The 20,090-nt window shown below is 41.4% G+C and overlaps 1 protein-coding gene and 1 long non-coding RNA gene across 5 annotated transcripts in view; one reads left to right on the forward strand and one right to left on the reverse strand.

Annotated features, from left to right (window-relative positions):
* USP53 (ubiquitin specific peptidase 53) overlaps nt 1-11,249 on the forward strand; it is a 64,277-nt gene extending 53,028 nt beyond the window's left edge. For all 3 annotated transcript variants that reach the window (XM_037897125.2, XM_037897126.2, XM_037897127.2), the window contains 2 exons: nt 6,355-6,454; nt 7,441-11,249. In XM_037897125.2, the coding sequence (XP_037753053.1) occupies nt 6,355-6,454; nt 7,441-8,440 (1,100 nt within the window). In that variant the 3' untranslated portion in view covers nt 8,441-11,249. The remainder of the gene's footprint in view (nt 1-6,354; nt 6,455-7,440) is intronic.
* Nucleotides 1,536-17,024, reverse strand: LOC114022394. Of its 2 annotated transcripts, XR_006290403.1 has the most exons (3): nt 16,663-16,965; nt 2,171-13,348; nt 1,536-1,722 (listed from the first exon to the last, which is right to left on the reverse strand). It is a non-coding gene; the product is annotated as an uncharacterized LOC114022394 (long non-coding RNA). The 2 variants fall into 2 exon arrangements; XR_003566504.3 differs by lacking the exon at nt 1,536-1,722 and having other exon boundaries at nt 10,598-13,348; nt 16,663-17,024.
* Nucleotides 17,025-20,090: the final 3,066 nt, after the last annotated feature.

Here is a 20,090-nt window from a genome sequence, read left to right on the forward strand (position 1 = left end):
ACCTAGGGCCCGCTGCCACATACTGGACTTTCCTTGAAAAGGAGGAGATTAAACCATTCAGGAGTATGTAAATCGGGGTGTAAAGAAGCAATGTAGTCTTCCTCTGTAGGGAGGAAAAGCTGGATGGAATGAGGCCCAGTGCTCCCCTTTCTTCCTTCTCCTATGGGAGCGGAGAAAAGTGGAACATGGTGCTTGCCCCAGGAGAGAGAAGTGATAGAGCCTACCTCTCCTCCATCCCTTCCCCTGCCCTCCCCCAAATGAAGAGGAACTATTTTAATCTAATATGGGAAAGTTCTGGATTGTAATTATTTAGGGGGCTTTTAAAATCGCACTCTCAATAGCCAGTTTAAAACTCAGGCCCTCCATTTTTTAAAGATCTTTTTTGATTCTTTTTAACTTGGAAGGAACAATTAATAAATACCCAAATAAAATTTGTGCTTAATTTTGTAGCATGGGGGGAGAAGCTGCCCACTAGTTGGTGCCCACTGGAGAAAGTGGTGCGGGAGGGTAGAAATCATTGCTGGCAATTCTAGTTATTAAATCAATGTGTATATGCAGTGGAGGTAAGGAAATGTTTAATTTGAAGGTTTGTGAGAAGTCATGAAATGTGTGCGGATGGATTACTTGTAAAATTAAGAATACTTTGAGCTTTTTAATTGGGGGTTGAGTAGAGTGAAAGCACTGTGAAACCTAACATGGATCAAGATGAAACTAATTCTGACAACCAAATTAAGCCTTATCAGATCTTTTTTTAAACAATGATTTCTGAAAGTACATAAGCAAGTGCGATGTGCATGTCCAAGTGAAGGGAGGGTATATAACAAGAGTGGATGTCTGTTAATTACAAAGGTCCTTCATTTCATTTCTATTATTAAAACATCCATGACAGTAATACTATAGTCTAGTTTTTCCAAGGTTCAGTCCCAAATTTAAATCCCTCTGTAAATTCTTCAAATATAACCTTAAAAAAAAAAAACATTTGTCACACAGAAAATACTGTCAGTCATTATACTTTGGCTTCTTACTAATAGTTCTACATCTGCTCTAAAATATATATAATCAAATCTGAACTGCTGGACACATTCATTCATAAAGAAGTGAAGTTCCTTTTGTTTACTAAAATTGGGTATTTTTTATTGTCAATATTTTGACAATACAATAGAAAATATTTTCTAAAGCATGTGGAAATACAGTCTTCACCTTTTTGGGGCGGCGTGGTGGTGGAGTTAGATTACTCGGTGGATAGAAGAATGGCTGTTATCTTTTAAAAACAAGGCTATCTATTCAGATATTTAAGTGAGAAGGTAAATTCCAAAAATCTGACTGGCTTGTATTTGAGAAATGCCAAAATTATCTTTAATTTATTGTTTGAGTTTTTTATGATGGTGTTGAGGCTTCTGCTGTGCAGTATGGTAACATCTGCCATACTGTATTTAGGTTTGCAAAGAACCTGGAGCCAAAATTCCCTATAGATTTTCTCTCCTCTTCCCCCCCTCCCTCCCCCCCCCCCCCCCCCCCCCGGCCTTTTAACCATGCATGGATCTCCATGTCAGCAGAAGAGAAAAATAGCACAGCTATTTTTAAATTAGCTGGAACTCCAAATGCACAAACCTCCCAGTGTCTGAGAACGGCTGTGATTGAACGCCTGCCCCAGTGACATTCTAGTGATTGCTTGCAAATCGCTGCTGCCTCCTTGTGTCCAACCAAGGGACTTCACAGCTCCTGAAACAAAATTCAGTAAAATCATTAACTGAATTGTTTAGCTAGGAACCGCAGTTCACATTTGTCATTTTATGGGGAGTAAGGAGCAATTTTGTGTGTAAAACATAACTAGATAAAAATAAGAACCAAATGATTTATATGTAAGATATAAATTTAGAGTATGCATGTTAAAAGCTTAAGTATAATTACAGAAAACCTAGTAGCAACTGTTAGGCTAAAATGTATTTGTTAGCTTATTTTTTTTATTTTAAAAAGTTAAACTTCTTCCATGCCCACATCCTAATTTTGGATCTAAACTTAATATATTGACCTGAAAATATAATATGGGGGGGGGGGGCGGGATCTTAAGGAATTCAAGACAAAATGTCTACTTTTTTTCTATTGAACAACATTTTAAGACATTTTTCGCAGAATGGCTTTGAGTATGAGGTTCTTAAGATAAAGCAACCTTTTTTCCTGACTTCTGCTCTTTGGACCCATGGTTCGTGCTTCAAGAAGAAAGTGCAAATGCCAGTAGCCATCTTTCAGACAGCACTCCTCTGCCAAGTATTACTATCAGACAAAAGAGGACCTCAGATCAGCTGAAGGAGAGAGAGATTCCACCATGGGCAATCCTATTCTGTTTCCTCTTTTGCTCTTCAGTCTGGGGCTTTCACCAGACAACGAATTTGATGCCACTGTCAAAAGCCTGAGAAATATTTTTAATGTCTTGGCCTCCTGATGGCAACCACCTCTTATTTTAAGAAATCTTGGCAGAAGGCTTGCTGCGGAGTCAGTGGGGATCCTGGCCGCAACACACTGACTTAAACTCTGGCAGTGCTGCAGCCAGAGTAGGGTTGGCTGCCCCCGGGCTACTTCTGAACTCCTCCTCTGGAGATACCTGGGTCCGGTGCGTGTCCTCTGTGAGGTCAAGCACCATGGGGTCCTCTGGGTAACTGGCAAGGAGCAGGCTGGGCAGCTCCTCCAGGCTCTGGTCGGTGTCAGGCGTTGGCAGGTCAGGCCAGTCCTCGGGTCCGCCGTAGGTTGCCGGGGTCTCCCAACTGGGAGCTAGGCCGGCGGTGTCTGGCCTCTCCAGCAGCTGCTTCCTGAGTGAGCTCTGGGGTTGGGCTTTTATGCTTCCTGTCCTGTGCCTTGACCGCTGGGGGGCCGGCGTGGGACTCGCTGGCTGTGCTCACTCTGGTGTGGAGAAGGGCTCAGCCCACTCTGGGGCGGCAGGGAACCACTCTGCCTCGCTACACTACCAATACAGGGTCCTGCCTTTTAGTCTTTCCACACCACCAAGGGTGTTCATCAAGTGCTTGGCAATTGTGGCAGCTCATCTAAAAAAGGCAGGAATCCAGGTCTGTCCATACTTTAACTAATTCAAGGAAGATGACCCCAACCAGGTGAACAACTGAATTTAGGTAACCCTAAAGCTTTTTGCCTTCCTGGATCTCAGTCAACAGAGAGAAATCCACTACGGTGAGAGCATAGCTTTCATTGGAGCAGGAGCAGTGGACTCTAGGTCAACAGTTTACCTTACACAGGAAAGATTCCAAATAATAATAGATCTTACCAACCAACTTCAAGATCACCCAAGAAAATCAGTGAAAACATGCTTGACTTCTTGGACACATGGCTTCAAGCTCCTGTATGACATAGTTTGCCAGACTTCACCTATGCTCTATTCAAGTGTTCAAATCAGTATATCTACAGTAGACACCATGTGCATGTGATGATCATGGTCCCACAAGAAGTAATCTCATTAAACTGGTGGAAAGACTGATCCTCTTCAGGTCTGCAAGAAAGTACTTTTCTCTACCCTCTGCTTACCAAGACTTGGGTGACATTCCTCTATTCACTAACAAATTTATCTGAGCATAAGCTTTCATGAGCTATAGCTCACTTCATTGGATGCATTCCGATAAAGTGAGCTGTAGCTCACAAAAGCTTATGCTCAAATAAATTTGTTAATCTCTAGGGTGCCACAAGTACTCCTTTTTCTTTTTGCGAATACAGACTAACACGGCTGCTTCTCTGATTCCTCTGTTCAGTAATCTCTTCCTCATCTTCTCGATCACCTTTGGATTTAGGGTCTTATGGTCTCCTCAAGAAGCCTGTCTCCATATAAATGTCCTAGAGCTCAGAGCCATCTGCCTGGCATGCAAATATTCCTGCCTCTTCAGGATTCGACAGTACAAGTGCCAACAGACAACTTCACACCTGTGCATGTCAACGGGCAGGGAAGAACAAGATCATCCCCATTCTGCTGGGAGGCTATGCAGCTTTGGAATTGTAGGATCTTATTCAGAATACACCTAGTGGATCAGCACCTTCCCAGCCTTTAGAACACCTTAGCTGATCAACTCAGCTGGAAGCTCTCAGACAACCAGGAGTGGTCTGTTTAAATATTCAGTACTACAGAATAACTTTTGCAAGTGAGGATTCCTAGAAACATATGTATGCCACAGACCAGGCCAACAAGTGTCAGATATTTTGTTCCAGGGGGCGTTTCGAGCCCAGGCCCCTTGACAGATGCCCTTCTCATCTCCTGGATGCCAGGACTGATGTATGCCTTTCTGTTGATTCATTGTGATACCAAGGGTTCTGAGGAGGGCGAATCAAGACATAGGACAGAGCATTTATGATAGCCATAGCATAGGATAGGCAGTTCCTGTATTCACAACTGATGAACCTTTCAACACCGCCTGTCCTCCCCCCTTCCCCCCCATTGGTCTACTGGCCCTGCTCAGTATTGTTGTTCAGAACAATGCTTAATCCTATACCTGAACACAGCTTCATTACATCTGACAGCCTGGATACTGGCTGGCTGACATCTACCGAAAAAAGCTGTTCAACTGATGTTCAGAACATTCTGTTCCAAAGAAGGAAACTTTCAACCAGACTACAAAGCAAAATTATTACAAGCAAAATGGAAGAGGGTTTCCATTAGGGCATCTCAGCACCAGCTGCCTCTCTTGACATCCCCAGTTTCAGCAGTATTAAACTGTTAGCTGTGAAACAATCTGAACTTTATCAGGTCCATAAGGGTCAGGGTCTGGGTCCATTTAGGAGCAATATCTGTGCATTACCCTCCTATGCAGGGCCATACTACATTTTCTCTCACTACTGTGCCAAGATTCCTTAAAGGCCTCAATACGGTATTAGCAGGATTGATTTTTCACACCCTAACCTTTGGTACAGGGAATAGGTTGCTATTTTTCAGTTGCTTTTTTAGTGGCTGGTACATTAACTAGAAGGGTAGGGGAAAGTTATGCTTTCATGTCAGGTTCCCCTTATACAGGGTTTCATAAATACAAAGTCTCTTAGGCATCACTGAAGTTTCAAGGTGGTTTGAGTTCCATATGACCCAATCTATTTGCTTCCTAGTTTTCTGTCTCAAACCTCATTCAACCCTGGGAGAAGCTAAACTTCACACAAAATTAGTGTAGTAAGGATAACTGTCTTCCTACATCAACAAGGCAAAATCATTCAAGAACATGCTCAATCTAGTCATGGCCTTTGCTGATAGTTAAGGGGCAATGTATACCATCACAGAGGTTATGTAAGTGGGTCTCCAGCTATATAAGGACATGTTACGAGTTAACCAAGTTAAATTCACCTTGCTACATTAGAGCTCATTCTACTGGAAATCATGCATTTTCTGTCTTTTTGAAGAATGTCCCTCTCCCTGCAATCTGGGGTGCAGGTGTGTGGAGTTTGGCCTACCCTTTAGAAGACACTGCGCCTTGGTGTAGAGACTTCCAGATGGGATGCCCATTTTGGTAGGACTGTCCTGCAGTCATTGTTTAAGTAGGAACTCTAGTATCTACCTCCAAGCAAACAGGCAACTGCTGGTTAGTTACCAAGAGTGGAATCCATGTAAACAATTGCTCAGAAGAATGGTTACTTACTTAAAGTAATTGTGATTCTTCAAAATGTGTTGTCCATGTGGATTCAACGACTCTTCTTTCTCTGCTACTATGGTGTCCACCTTTCTGTGATTATATATTGGTGAAGTAACTAAGGGTAATTGGGCCTGTTCTGCCCCTTTATGCACTTGGATGGTGGGGACATGAGAACATCTAGGGCACAGGCATGGTCCCAGTGGACATTGCTGGTGAAAAGAATCTGACCTTATGCACATGGGGGACATGGATACCAATAGCATATATAGTAAATATATCTTGAACACAGATACTGCACGATTAAGTACCTGTTCTATATACTTTTCTGGGAGTTGAAGTTAACCTTTAACCTTGTGCCTCCATGGACCCACAGCATTTAGAAATCTTAGAAATGAACTGTGTCCATCACTTGCTAGGTGTTTAAGCATGTGATATTAACAGAGAAATCAGAGGTATATTTTTAGTAATTAAGCTCTTCAGTATGTAGATATTTTATTAGGTCTTTCTTATTAAAAAGCCCCTTTTTGAAGTGTAACAAATCGAACTTGTGAAAAACAGTGTAGAAGGTTTTTTACTGGAAGTGGTTTTGTTGACCCATATTCTTTTCATTGTAATGTTGAAAATAATTAACAGTATCCTGTTTAGTGGAGGTTTGTTTTGTTAGTGTAAGTAACTTGTAATGAACCCTTAAGAAAGAGGAAGCATTTTACTTACTGTAAAGTAAAACTGGGCTATTTTTTTCCAGACTTGAGAAAAAACCAAATGAATATGGAAGCTAATTACAGACCACACATTAACTTTCCTTCAGAATCTCAATTGCAGATGCACAGTCCTCCACTGAAGAGGTAATTAACTTTTGTGTTTCTTACTGTGAAACTTTTCCCTCTGAAATACAATGTCCATGTGGAGCTCCATTTCTTGACTAAAAGAGAATCTATAATATATCCAAATGCATTTCAAACTTAGTCTTCAGACATTATTTTAATATTGTACCTAGTGTGTCAAAAATGACTTGGCTGACAAATTTGCCTTTTGAAAACGCAAGGAAACCTGACTGATGTTTATAAGTATCAGCCAACAGAGAACCAAATTTTAGGCCGGATTTTTAAAGGGATTTAGGCATCTAACAATCTGGCCCTTTATCTGATATTTAACCATCTTAACTAGGTCAGGAGTTTAAAGTGATGTATTTTGTACATTCATACAACAAATAATGATTGGTCAAACTGTCTTCTGAAAACTGTAGTTAAAAATGGGGTAGCCAGTTACCTACCACCTAGATCTGTCTTTCTGAAGTGATGTGTACTCACAGCTCCAACTGAAGTCAGTGGGAGCTGCAGGTGCTTAGCATCTCTGAAAATCAGGACCTGGAGTGTAAAATTGGGCAACCAAAAGTAGTGGACATTTTTTCAAATTTTTGACATACCTGACTTGTCCAAAAGTCAGTGTGGTAGGAATAGGAAAAGAATCCAGACCTGACTCCATTCCGTTTAGCAAGATTCCTCTTTCCTTATTGGAGGTGAATCTATGAATCATTTGCAGAGCTTTGTTAATCCTTCAAATTTCTTATGAAAGAAAATCTGCAGTGATTTGATATACCTTGGAGCTAAATGAATATTTGTTAAATAAGTCTCTGAATCCTCCAGTCAGATCAGGGTAAAGGATATTTAATTATGTCTCCAAGAACACCATTATAAAAAAAAAAATACATATTCACAGTACTTAGGATTTATGGGTGTGGGGTATGCTTTAAAAAAACTGCATGTGTAAATGTTTGTGAAGAAATCTCTTGTGACTGGTTCCAAAATACCTGTGCACGTTTATATTTTAGAGTAGAGATGCCACACAGGAAAATATTCCCTTCATCGACTCTACAGCCAAATTTTAAGGACCACGTTAAGAGAGAAACAAAGATCGGCAAGTTAAATGAACAGAGCTCTTCAGAGTGGCTTAATCCAGGTAAACTTGAGACAATCAGTATGCCAGTTTACAGTGCTGAGAGCTCAGCCCACCCTTGTAACACTGAACTCTTAGTTGTGTGTGGAAAGAGAATGAAAAACAGTGAATTTCTCTCATCATCTCAGCTGCAGTCTCCTCATACAAGAACTCTTGGATCAAAGTCAGAGCTCGCATCGTTAGTACAACAGAATCTGTTAGAACAGTCCCACACAGAGCTGTCCTTATCTGGTGAATGTGCTGTTCAGTCATTTGGTAGGACTAATAATCTTCAGAGTCCAGAAGTAATTTACCAAAATCTTCCACCTCCTTTACCTCCAAAGAAATATACTCTGAATGTTTCGCTGGGATCAAAAAATGAATCCGCAGCTGATTTAAAATTGCCAGAAGTGTTGCAGAGTAACCCTTCAAATTTTGGAAGGCAAACAGCTATTGCTTCAAAAACTGCATCAGAAGGTGCATTTACAAATGAAGAAAGATTTAAAGAAACATTTCAAGGGAATGAGCACACCATTCACAAACTGGATTCCGCACCTAGCTCATCAGTTAATGACTGTCAGACTGTATCTGGCAGTATTTTTAATAAAGGATCTCAGCACACAGGACCAAGTGCTAGCTCTCCTGATGCAAATGATAGTGTATGTCTAACAACCTATTTTTCAGTAGATAGTTGCATGACAGATACATACAGGATGAAATACCATCAGAGACCCAAGCTGTATTTTGCCAACAGTGGTGGCTTCCACAAAGATAAGCATCTACCACCAACTGGACTAGATCTGGGCATTGTATACCATGGTGCTCTTGATTCCAGTCATCCCACATCTGAACAGAGATACAAACCTAGCATAGAAGGCATACATTGCAACAGGTAAATTTTCAAATGTATGTCCTCCTTATGCATTTCGCATGGACTTCTCAATGTTTGGTGACAGGTATCCAGAGCTCAAAAGCTTGTCTCTTACTAACAGAAGTTGGTCCAATAAAAGATATTACCTCACCCACTTTGTGTCTCTAATATCCTAGGATGGACACAGCTACAACACTGCATACTTAGGTATCCTGTCAGCCATGCTTTTAAGAGATATGACTGTTTAAATGATTCTGCAAATCTGGGTGAGCAGGGGAAAAGGTGCTAAAGTTTTGGCCCTATGTTCATGGATTTGTCTTTTTCTTTCTTGCCTTAACTATGTTTACCTCTATGTGATGATGCTGAATAAGTTTGTAAGTCTCTTACAAATGGTCCCCTTAAAAGTGTGTGCTTTTAATTAATACCAAGGTAGATCAGTCGCATGAGATTAACTTAATAAATTGTTCATTTTACTGGAGAACTTAATACACTTGTGGCTTAGTGCCACAGACTGAGAAAAGGTGTAAATTAACCTGTAATCCTTTCAACTAGCTAGTGATATGCTAATAAGTACAGTACCATACATAGCATGGTACATACAGAACATCTGCTTTATGGAACCATTTTTCCTAATGAGTAACAATGTTCCCTATTTCTTCATCTGACTTCTGTGAAAGTCTAACTTAATTTCCTTTATCCTTAAGTGTCTTTTTTAATGCAAGTTTACCCAGATAATTGGATTTTTAGTACTCAAAATGCTGCCTTAATGAGTGATTTTACAAATTGGTCTAGTCTACATGGACTGGAGACAGGAATTTACAAGGGAATTAGAATTTTTTAATTATCCTAAAACTCCAGTTCCATATTTGTACACTTTTTTTATCCAACTGTTTGCTCCTTTAACTTAAATTCTAGTCAGTGTTCCACAAGCAAAGCTGTGATACCTTAACTTATTACTGAAATTTAATTTAGCTATGTAAGCTACAAATTAATATAGTCTGCAATGTGCTGTAGAAACAAATATATTTTAGGATATGAAGTTGTCACATGTACCTACACCAGATTAATTTAAGCAGCAGTACATTTACATTCAAGACCTTAGTCTTCAGGTCAGATTGATTTAGCAGCTGTATGCAAACTCATCCCTACTGTGTACCTACCTGTCTGTCTCTTCCCCTTCCCTATTGAAAATACATCACTGTGGTTTACATAAACCTGAGCAAATTTATGGGATCAGTCAGTCAGACTTACTGTTACAGAACTTTTTGTCCCCAGCTAGCAGTCTCCTACTCCAAAACACTTCTAGACTGTATTTTCAATGAATGGCTAAACAAATCTACATCCCCTTTGGATAAGCTTTTAATTGAATCTGCACCCTTTAGGGAGGTTCATAATTCAGCTTCATGGTAATCCATTCATGTTTTGTACCATTTGTTGGCCACTGAAATAACTAATGTAACTTGTAATGAATACTCTCAAATCAGGACTGTGTAAAATGAGTAGTTGAAGCTCATGGCTTTCTTAAATGTAAACGAAGGTGCTTAAATTTTTAAAATTGGGTGGTACTGATTACAGTTAAGTGTAAAATGCCTTTTAGTTCTGAGCTTAATGCTACATATGTATGTTATACTTGTCCTGTGGTCAAACAGGTTTAAATGTTTTTGTACATTATGTAAATTAGTGCTTCAGCCAAATGGTGACAATCATGTGTATTTTAAGTTATCCAAAATATAAAACAGAAGCTGTGCTTACTTTGCCAATGTCCTACCATGAATTCAATCTAAGATTTGTCATTTTTAATATGCTACCATGATATGCTGCAGACTAAATATCTCAAGCCAGCCTCTTTACACTTTTCAGTCACTCAGTAGCATTTGAAAGAATGAATTCTGGAATTGATATTGTTATATCTAAAGCAAATACATTCAACATGTATAGATATGAATGCAAGTGAAATTGAACCTACTGAAAATCCTTACATTCTGGATAAGACTGGGTGGGGAGAAAGAACTTGATTTAAGAACGTTTGGATGTGTGAAAGCATGGAAGATTCCCACCGTTGTTGTGTTTTTGTTTTGTTAAAAATAGCTGACAAATTTTTAACCCATATCAGATAGGCATTACTTAATGTACACAGCTACTTAATTAATGTCATCTTTTAAAAACATAGTACTAGAACTTGTCAAGCTTTTCCAGAAATCTTTTATTTGAAATTGCAGTAATTTAACATATGAACAGAACACTGAATACTATATAAGAGCAAACTTAATGTTCTTAAATGTGCATAGCAAACATTCATACTTATATACAAAGGAGCAAAGTGAATGCCTATTACTAACACAAGTGAATTTGGTTTCTGGAAAGCTAGTGAGCATAATTGGGGAGTTTATTCAAGAATAGCTTCTTAGGTTCTTCTGGAATTCTGAAATGCAACAATCTTCATTGAAGTCATTTAGATGAACATTAGTCTTTCCTTGAAGCAGTCTTCCCAGGCAAAATCTTTTGTATATGACCTGTTTACGAGATAAGTTATATGTGCACTATTTTACTGACACCTTCAGTTTTTATATTTACTCTACAGGTCCTATTTTTGTTTAATATTTGTTAACTAATGTGTGATCTGACATTGATTTAGCTAGAGTGCCTATTTATTTTTTTATAAATGTCCTGGTTATAGATTTGTATAAGAACAGACATTTTGTAATGTGTTAATGCATTTAACAGGTATTGTAACTAATATTTTTCAGTCTTTAGAATTTTATTTTCATGCCAAGTTGCATTTTGCTGCTTGTTCAGACTATTAGATAAAAATCTAACTACTATGGTGGCTGCTACCTCTAGTCTCTGTATTATTTTAAACAGGTGATTTAAAAGAGGTGTTCCAACATTTTGTTTCACCAATCTAATTTGAACAGTGATGATACATCTTCACTAAAACATATTAGCCACAAATAGTGTTTAAAAAAAGAAAGCTTGTGTCAAGGTTCCTTCCCCACTCTGAACTCTAGGGTACAGACCTAGACCTGGGGGCGACCTGCATAAAAACCTCCTAAGCTTACTTTTACCAGCTTAGGTTAAAACTTCCAAGGTACAAACTATTTTACTCTTTGCCCTTGGACTTTCGCTGCTGCCACCAAACGTTTAATCGGTTACTGGGAAAGTTGTTTGGAAACGTCTTTTCGCCCCAAAATCCTCCCAACCCTTGCACCCCACTTCCTGAGGAAGGTTTGGTAAAAATCCTCAGTTTGCATAGGTGACCACAGACCCAAACCCTTGGCTCTTAACAATGAAAAAGCATTCAGTTTCTGAAAAGAAGAATTTTAATAGAAGTAAAAAGAATCACCTCTGTAAAATCAGGATGGTTAATACCTTACAGGGTAATTAGATTCAAAACAGAGAATCCCTCTAGGCAAAACCTTAAGTTACACAAAGACAGGAATATTTATTCCTTTCAGCACAGCTTATTTCCTCAGCCATTTAAAGAAATCAATCTAATGTATATCTAGCTAGATTACTTACTAAGTTCTAAGACTCCATTCCTGTTCTGTCCCCAGCAAAAGCATCATGCAGACAGACCACAATCCTTTGTTTCTCCCTGCCCCCAGCTTTTGAAAGTATCTTGTCTCCTCATTGGTCATTTTGGTCAGGTGCCAGTGAGATTACCCTAGCTTCTTAACCCTTTACAGGTGAAAGGGTTTTTCCTCTGGCCAGGAGGGATTTTAAAGGTGTTTACCCTTCCCTTTTATTTATGACAGCTTGCTTAACATTGCAGAGCATAAATACTGAAGTTGCCCAGATCTCTCATGTTTGAACCATCTGTTTTGCTGGAGGTGCAAAAAAAATGTTTATCTTCTGCTAGTTGCATTCAGGATCTCACCATGTACCAGGCAACCTCCATTTTTATCAGTGGTCCACCTTCTGCCATAAACATAGCTACTGCCTCTCAAGAAGGTGGAGTACCTATGCCAACAGGAAAAGCCGCCCCCCCCCCCCCCCCCCAGTGGTGTAGGTCACATCTTTACCAGTGCAGCCCTTTAAATGTAGGAAAGCTTTAAGCAGCCAGGCTTGCCTTTTTACACTCCTTACTTAATTACAATGGGATTCTGATGTCAAAACCTGCATGATCTTTCAGAGGAGATGTAGTGGTTAGCATAGAGGAGGACCCCTTTAAAAAGGAACAGGACCCTGTGTACTTACAGCACTACAGCTTATTCCTGTAGGAAAGGATAGTGGTTATAATCAACCAGCACAGTAACCAGGGTCATGTTGGGTAATTTAAGACAACACCAATAAAACCTTACTATTATGGTCATTACCTGTCTCTCAACAGAGCTCCTATAAAAAGCCTCAGAGGGACAGAGCTGCATGGAAAGAGGGAATTGATCTTTCCAGGCCAGAAAAGGTCATACCCAATTAAAAACAAACAAAACAAACAAGGAGTACTTGTAGCACCTTAGAGACTAAACAAATTTGGGCATAACCTATAAAACCTGAAACCTATAACTAATAAACTAACCCAGGAGAAACCAGGCAACATCTTCCTACACAATTCTATTTCAATCCATCTCTTCTACAGATGGGGCTATTCAGCCAGTCTGAAGTTCTATTTTTTCAATTGATCTTTATTCAAACACTAAACATTATGTAAAAGACATGAGCAATCCATCTTACTGCCATGGAAACTAGAATATCCTCAAACTTTTCAAGTAATTTAACTTGAACAATTTACATTGCCGTTGAAGTAAATAGGCTAGAGATGAACTGGACCCCCCCAAATCAGTACATCCATAAATGGATCAATGTGTATCACTAGCACTCAATGGCTTAACAGTTTTGAGAGTCTCATTTCCCGTTGTCCTGTTGCATGCATCGTCGTCTTCTTCCAAAGTATGTTTTCATAAATAAGGATCATCATCTTGAATATGAGCTGCCACTATGAGGAACAGAAAAGGCAGGTTACATTTTCAGTGGTATAAGGTCAGTAGGAGGGGAAGGAAATAAGCATAGGTCTACACTTTAAAAAAAAAACAGACCAACCTCACTTCATCACTCAAGGCTGTGAAAAATTTTGCATCCCTGAGCACTATTGATCAGTAGGTCAACCTAATCTACTGTGTAGATGGGGTTAGAACTATGGCCTCTTGGAGAGGTGGATTAACTACACAGAGGGAAAAACCCCTGCCCTCAATGTAGGAAGCATCTATACCCATACATTAGGTGCTGTTTTCTTCAATATACTAAAGGGAACATCAGACTTAAATTACCTTTATACCAGGACAGTGCTGTTCGAGCTATAAACCTATCAAAAAGTTTCTAATATATCTACTTAAAAAGACTTTATATTTAATACTAATGTTACCAACCAGAGCAGGATCTGTCAGTAGTATCACTATTTGAAATTTAAACATCTGAAATTTGCTGTGTTACCAGTGATAGCACTGTGGCTGTTTGACATGTTTGTTATCATAGATTTTTCCTCCTTATCTCTGCTTGAAAGTTCAAGTTTCAGAGTTTTAATTTCTGTCACATATGAAGCACAACAGAAATAGAACTAGAATAGGGAGAAAAAAGTAAATGGGAAAACTGCATGGACAGGACTTTCTTTAAATTCAAAAGCTTTTAGAGCTATTTTTGGTAGAAAGGTTGTTTGTCAGAACTTTGGTTTATTCACCATACTTTATCTAATCAGAGCTCTAGTTGCAGATTTCCACTTTAAGACACCCAACTGAGCTTAGTCACCTCCAGTCTTACATGTGCCAGCACTCTGCTCAACACAACAATTCTCTGAGAAAGGGAAGACTGCTTTTAAACCATTGTGCTTCCTTATACCTTAAAGCTACAGGAGCAGATTAGGCCCTTGGAACAAGTTAGAGTAGATTCAGGACTGCTCTAACTTGTACTACTTCTAACAGTTCCCGAAGGAGCATTACACCAAGCAGGTTGCAAACCACAGCACACTTCAGCCACATCTCATTCTGTCCTGCCACATTCTAGAAAAAGGGTGGGGAAGGGAAGGTAGCACAGAGCCAGGAATATACCAATGAGATCACAGGCACGAACTTTGGCCCTGTGTGTGCCAGCATTCCTTTTGCAAAGGGAGTAATGTTTTTCTATGCTTGCACATTTGGATGCCATTTGAAAAAGCCCTGCAAGGTGTATAAAATATTGCAATTATCATTAACAGAGAAGCAAGATGTGACAGGACATTCTTTTAGTCAGCAACACTGTTAAATAAGGCTTATTTGTCATCTCCCACCCACAGAAATGGAGACAGAACTGACATTTCTGCTCTGAACTTATACCTTCTAATGCAAGATGCAAGCCATGATCAAAGGCTCTGTACTCATTTTGGATATCTTGGGCTTATGAATTTCTACATGATTCCTAAACCTAAAATAGAAATAATATTCAAGCAAGACACAACCACTCAGGAAAAGTATATTAGCAATGGACAGCTTTACTGTTAGTGATATTCATTATAGTGCCATTACTGATACCTAATGGGAAGTTAACTTCTGCACTTACCCTTTATTGACAAAGTCACAGATATAAAGATGCTTTGTAGTTTAGCTAAGCATCCTGTCGCAGATATACACAGTCAAGTCTGGAAATCTCATGAGTAATTGGTGGAAACTGCAAGGGGTTTTATTTGGAAAGAAGGGATAGATGATGCTGGGTATATGTACATACGCCCACAACCAAAAATGTATGTTAGAAGAACATAAAGGTTGAAAAGCCAAGCAGTCTAGTTAGGAAATGCCAGAATTAAAACAACTTTAATTCAGAACCCTTGTGCCTATGAATCATATTTCTTCCCACTGAATTCTTGGCTCATTCAGTGCACAGGATGGACAGTGCTCACTTAATAAGCAACTATTTAATATTACATTCCCATTGTTCAGCGTGCAGCCCAATGCCTTATTTCCTGCACCTTAATCAAACCCTCCTCATGGGCTTTTCTTTGGCACTCATTACAATTGGGCGGGCATTCTGGCATTTCCTAACTAGCTTGACTTTACATCCTCAATAATACTCTTAATATAGGGTGTGTCATTTCCAAGGTTTTATTTAAAAAAGCAAACAAAAATTACAGTTTCCATCATGTGGCTTCACACTGACACTCAAACGGGTCATCAACAGGGTTGGGACATTTAGATTCACAGCACAGACCTCTGTCACTTGAGCTAACAGAGTAACTGAGACTGTCATCCTCTACTTCTAAAAGTAACAGACTTTATCACTTGCATAGACTCTGACAGCAGAAGAATGGTGACTCCACTGCAGATTTTGAAGGGGAGTGTGATCTAGTAAGCACAGACCTTTCCTTCCTTCCCCCTCATACCCAAGCTTGACCCCTTCCTGCCCCATTCCCCTCCAACCTCCTAACCCTAGTCCCACCTGTTCCCCACCCTGGTTCTTAGTCCCATTCTCTTCACTCAGGCCCAGTCACCACTGCTCACGCGTCTCATACTGGTTACCGTGTCCAGCCACTCAATTTGACTCTCCCACCAAATCCTAGCCTGTGTTCCCTAATCTGTTCCCCACTGGCTCCCACCCCTGCAATTCTGGCTCATGTTCCCAAATCAGGTAGCACCCAGCTATCTGGGCACAGCAGGAGGGCACTGAGAGCCGCACAAAGAGGCAGTCTCTCAGCTCTCGGTTCTGGTGCCTGGACCCGGACCCAGACCCTCAATAGCGCGAGGCAGCCCAAAACGACAACTGCAAGGAAACTCCTGTTCGGCACCAGGGTGTGGCATGCTCAGAACCTTCCCCGTTCTAAGCTGCTAACAAGCCCCTCCTGAGCGCGTACAAACTGCGGCGTTTCAGAAGTTTACAAGGCGGGTGAATTTTTACAGGAACAGCAAAAGGCAGATCCTGACACCAGGCTGCCCCGTGCTAACGTTTGAGTCCCTGCACCAAAGCATGGCCACACCTGGGCTGCTCCAAGAACGAGCAGCCAGAATGTTCTCTAACCTGGGCAAAGCAGTATACGGTCCCCTCGCCCAACTTACACGTGACGGCCAAGAGCGCTGGGCAACACCCCGGCCGGGCCCTGCTTCCCACACGTAAATGAAGCCCTTTGAACAACAACCACCACGCGGCTGCCCAGAAGAGCAGGGCTGCGGGGGGTGCAGCGGAGAGCGGGGGGGGCGGTTACCGCAAGACACAGACTGGGGAGCCGGGGGGGGGCCCGGGGCCGGTGAGGAAGCAGGGCCAGGGGGAAGAGCAGGGCCGGGTCTCGCTCACCCGCGGGCTCAGGGCAGCAGATAGACGACGACGAGCAGCGCCAGGTCGAAGAGGACGAAGAGCCACACGTCGAGCCAGTAGGACTGTCCGGAGAGCGACAGGGGGCGGCTGCAGTCGCCATTCGCCGCGGTCGGCTCCGGCTCCGCGGCCTCCATCGCTCCACGTCTGCGGTAGCTCTGCCTTCCGCCTCCCAGAGCGGGGCGGTGGGCGTGGCCCCATCGCTCATGCGCACCTGTTCGCTCCGGGGCAGGGGCGGCTCTTTGCACCAATGAAAGCAGCCGGTGGCCGCCTGCGCGGCTGGTCACGTGACAGCGCTACAGCTGGGCCGGGGGCGGGGCGAGCAGCCTCCGCGTGTGACTTACGCGGCAGGGCTGCGCTCGCGGCCCGAACTACCAGCGCCGTGCCCGGGGGAGGGGCGCTGCAGGCAGCCCGTGCGTCAGAGCTCCCCCGCGCGCGCCCTGCTGCGCCCCGCTGTAGGGGCGAAGTACACAAAGAAAGAACGCTAGAGGCAGGTCTCAGAGTAGCCGCCCTGTTAGTCTGTATCCGCAAAAAGAGAAGGAGGACTTGTGGCACCTTAGCGACTAACACATTTATTTGCCTCTAAGCTTTGCTGAGCTACAGATCACTTCGTCGGAGGCATACAGTGAAAAATACAGTGGGGAGATTTATAGACCTAGAAAGAAAAGGAGTGCTTATGGCACCTTAGAGACTAACAAATTTATTTCAGCATAAACAGGGAAAGATTAAGAATGAGCTCTCAATTAAAACCTGACTTTATATACACAGAGAACATGAAAGAATGGATGTCACCATACACACTGTAACGAGAGTGGTCAGGTGAGGTGAGCTATTACCAGCAGGAGTGGGTGGAGGGGGAACTGTTGTAGCGATAATCAAGGTGGGCCATTTCCAGCAGTTGACAAGAATGTCTGAGGAACTGGGGGGAGAAATAAACATGGAGAAATAGTTTTACTTTTGTGTAATGACCCATCCACTCCCAGTCTTTATTCAAGCCTAAGTTAATTGTATCCAGTTTGCAAATTAATTCCAATTCAGCAGTCTCTTGGTGGAGTCTGTTTTTGAAGTTTTTTTGTTGAAAAATTGCCACTTATGGCGCAAGTGATGCTGCTTTTCCACTATTTCAGCCCGTGCACCGTGGCGGAAGCACTCTATGTAGAAGTCCAGTCTGTTGTTTCAACCTTCAGGAGGAGTCTACTCAGAATCCTTCTTTTTGTAGTGTTGGTAGGAAGATCTCTGGGTTAGTGTGTTGTTCAGAGGTGTGTTGGAAATATTCCTTGAGGTGGAGATGTCGAAAATAGGATTCTGGGTCACCACAGAACTGTATCATGTTCGTGGGGGTAGAGGGGCAGAAGGAGAGGCCCCGAGATAGGACAGCTGCTTCTGCTGGGCTGAGAGTATAGTTGGATAGGTTAACAATATTGCTGGGTGGGTTAAGGGAACCACTGTTGTGGCCCCTTGTGGCAAAGTAGACAGTCTCTACGTAAAAGAATAAATGGACACAAATCGCACGTCAAGAATTATAACATTCAAAAACCAGTTGGAGATCACTTCAATCTCTTTGGTCACTCGACTACAGACCTAAAAGTGGCAATTCTTCAACAAAAAAAACTTCAAAAAGCAGACTCCAACAAGAGACTGCTGAATTGGAATTAATTTGCAAACTGGATACAATTAATTTAGGCTTGAATAAAGACTGGGAGTGGATGGGTCATTACACAAAGTAAAAACTATTTCTCCATGTTTATTGCCCCCCCACTACCACTGTTCCTCACACGTTCTTGTCAACTGCTGGAAATGGCCCATCTTGATTATCACTACAAAAGGTCCCCCCCCCCCCCGGCTCTCCTGCTGGTAATAGCTCACCGTAAGTGATCATCACTCTCGTTACAGTGTGTATGGTAACACCCATTGTTTCATGTTCTCCATCTATATAAATCTCCCCACTGTATTTTCCACTGAATGCATCTGATGAAGTGAGCTGTAGTTCACAAAAGCTTATGCTCAAATAAATTTGTTAGTCTCTAAGGTGCCACAAGTACTCCTTTTCTTTTTGCTATAGACAAGGTAAGTCAAACTCCTACACAAGCTTCCGAAAACATCTACCCAAACACAAACCCACAGGGCATAAGGCATCCACTAGCAAATTCTCCTATAGGAGCATGTTATTTCACAGTTGCCCGTTACGGTTGATTTTGCATGTCTCTCTGGCCACTGCCACACAGGCGAGTTGACTAGATGGATCACAGCTGTTATATGATAAACACATTCTTATGTTTCTATCATTATTTTTAAAATAAATTACTGCCTAAAATATGTAACATCGGTGAAACATTCCTTCTTCAGTTCCATCCATCCCAGCCTTAAAGGTGGCTTTAAGAACAAGGATTCCCAGCCAGTGCTTAGTTCCCATTTACACTAAATGGAAACGGTTAGCCCAAAATATTTTAAAACGATTTAGTTTTGTTCTAGTCTAGCCCAGGAAACTGTACAAGCACCTTTCTGGGAAGAGCCATATTATAAATAGTTGTGGCTAACACAGTTTTCCTCTAGCATAAATGGAACTCTAGAGAAACAAACTTGCATAATATTTCAACTATCATACACATGTTTGTATCAACAGAGGTTCAGGGAATCTGAGATGGTTTCCAATTGTCCTCATGTGGCTGAAACTCTGTGGGTCTTCAACACCATAAAGAAACCATTAGATATCTACACCTCTCCAATAAGACTACTACTCAAACTATTTGATGGCTATAATCCAACCTGTTCTACTTTATGGGAATGAAGTCGGGTTCAGTTTAAAACTAGACATAAACCCTGGTTGTCACCTAGCAAACTACCCCACCACAGTGAAATATCCAAGCCTGAGGTACACTCTCACTAGATATAGACTCAGTGACCACAGATTAGAGGTTGTAAAGAGGCAGAGATGAAGCACAATAAACCCAGAGAGGAGAGCCTATGCAGCCAATGCAAGAGAGGAATTCTGAGATAAAGAAATACTTTCTACCAGAATGAAAAAGAGAATATATTCAAAATGTCAGGCATCAGAAGACTTCTAACCAAAAAGTGACAAAGAAAAACGGTGCCTGATCTTCAAAGAAAGGAGCAAGAGATGGCAGAAATGGCATCATGCTGTTTAGCAACCTGCCACCGGATTAGGAATTAGTATTGTTCTAACTCTAAAGAGTTAAAGGTAACTCAGATCTACCAGAGACAAAAGGCTCAAAGTGACTTTCCCCAAATTGTGCTGAAAGCCTTTCAGAGAAATGTGCCAATAAATGTCTGAATAGTAATACTGGAACCCTCACCAGAGAGAACTCTCAGCAATGGACCTGGAAGGCAGGTTAAATCAGTTTTGGCAGAGGCTTATAGGTGGTGTTACTTTTTTGGGGCAAGCAGTTAGT

This window comes from Chelonia mydas, chromosome 4 (genome assembly GCF_015237465.2).
Source record: "Chelonia mydas isolate rCheMyd1 chromosome 4, rCheMyd1.pri.v2, whole genome shotgun sequence".
NCBI lineage: Eukaryota > Metazoa > Chordata > Testudines > Cheloniidae > Chelonia > Chelonia mydas.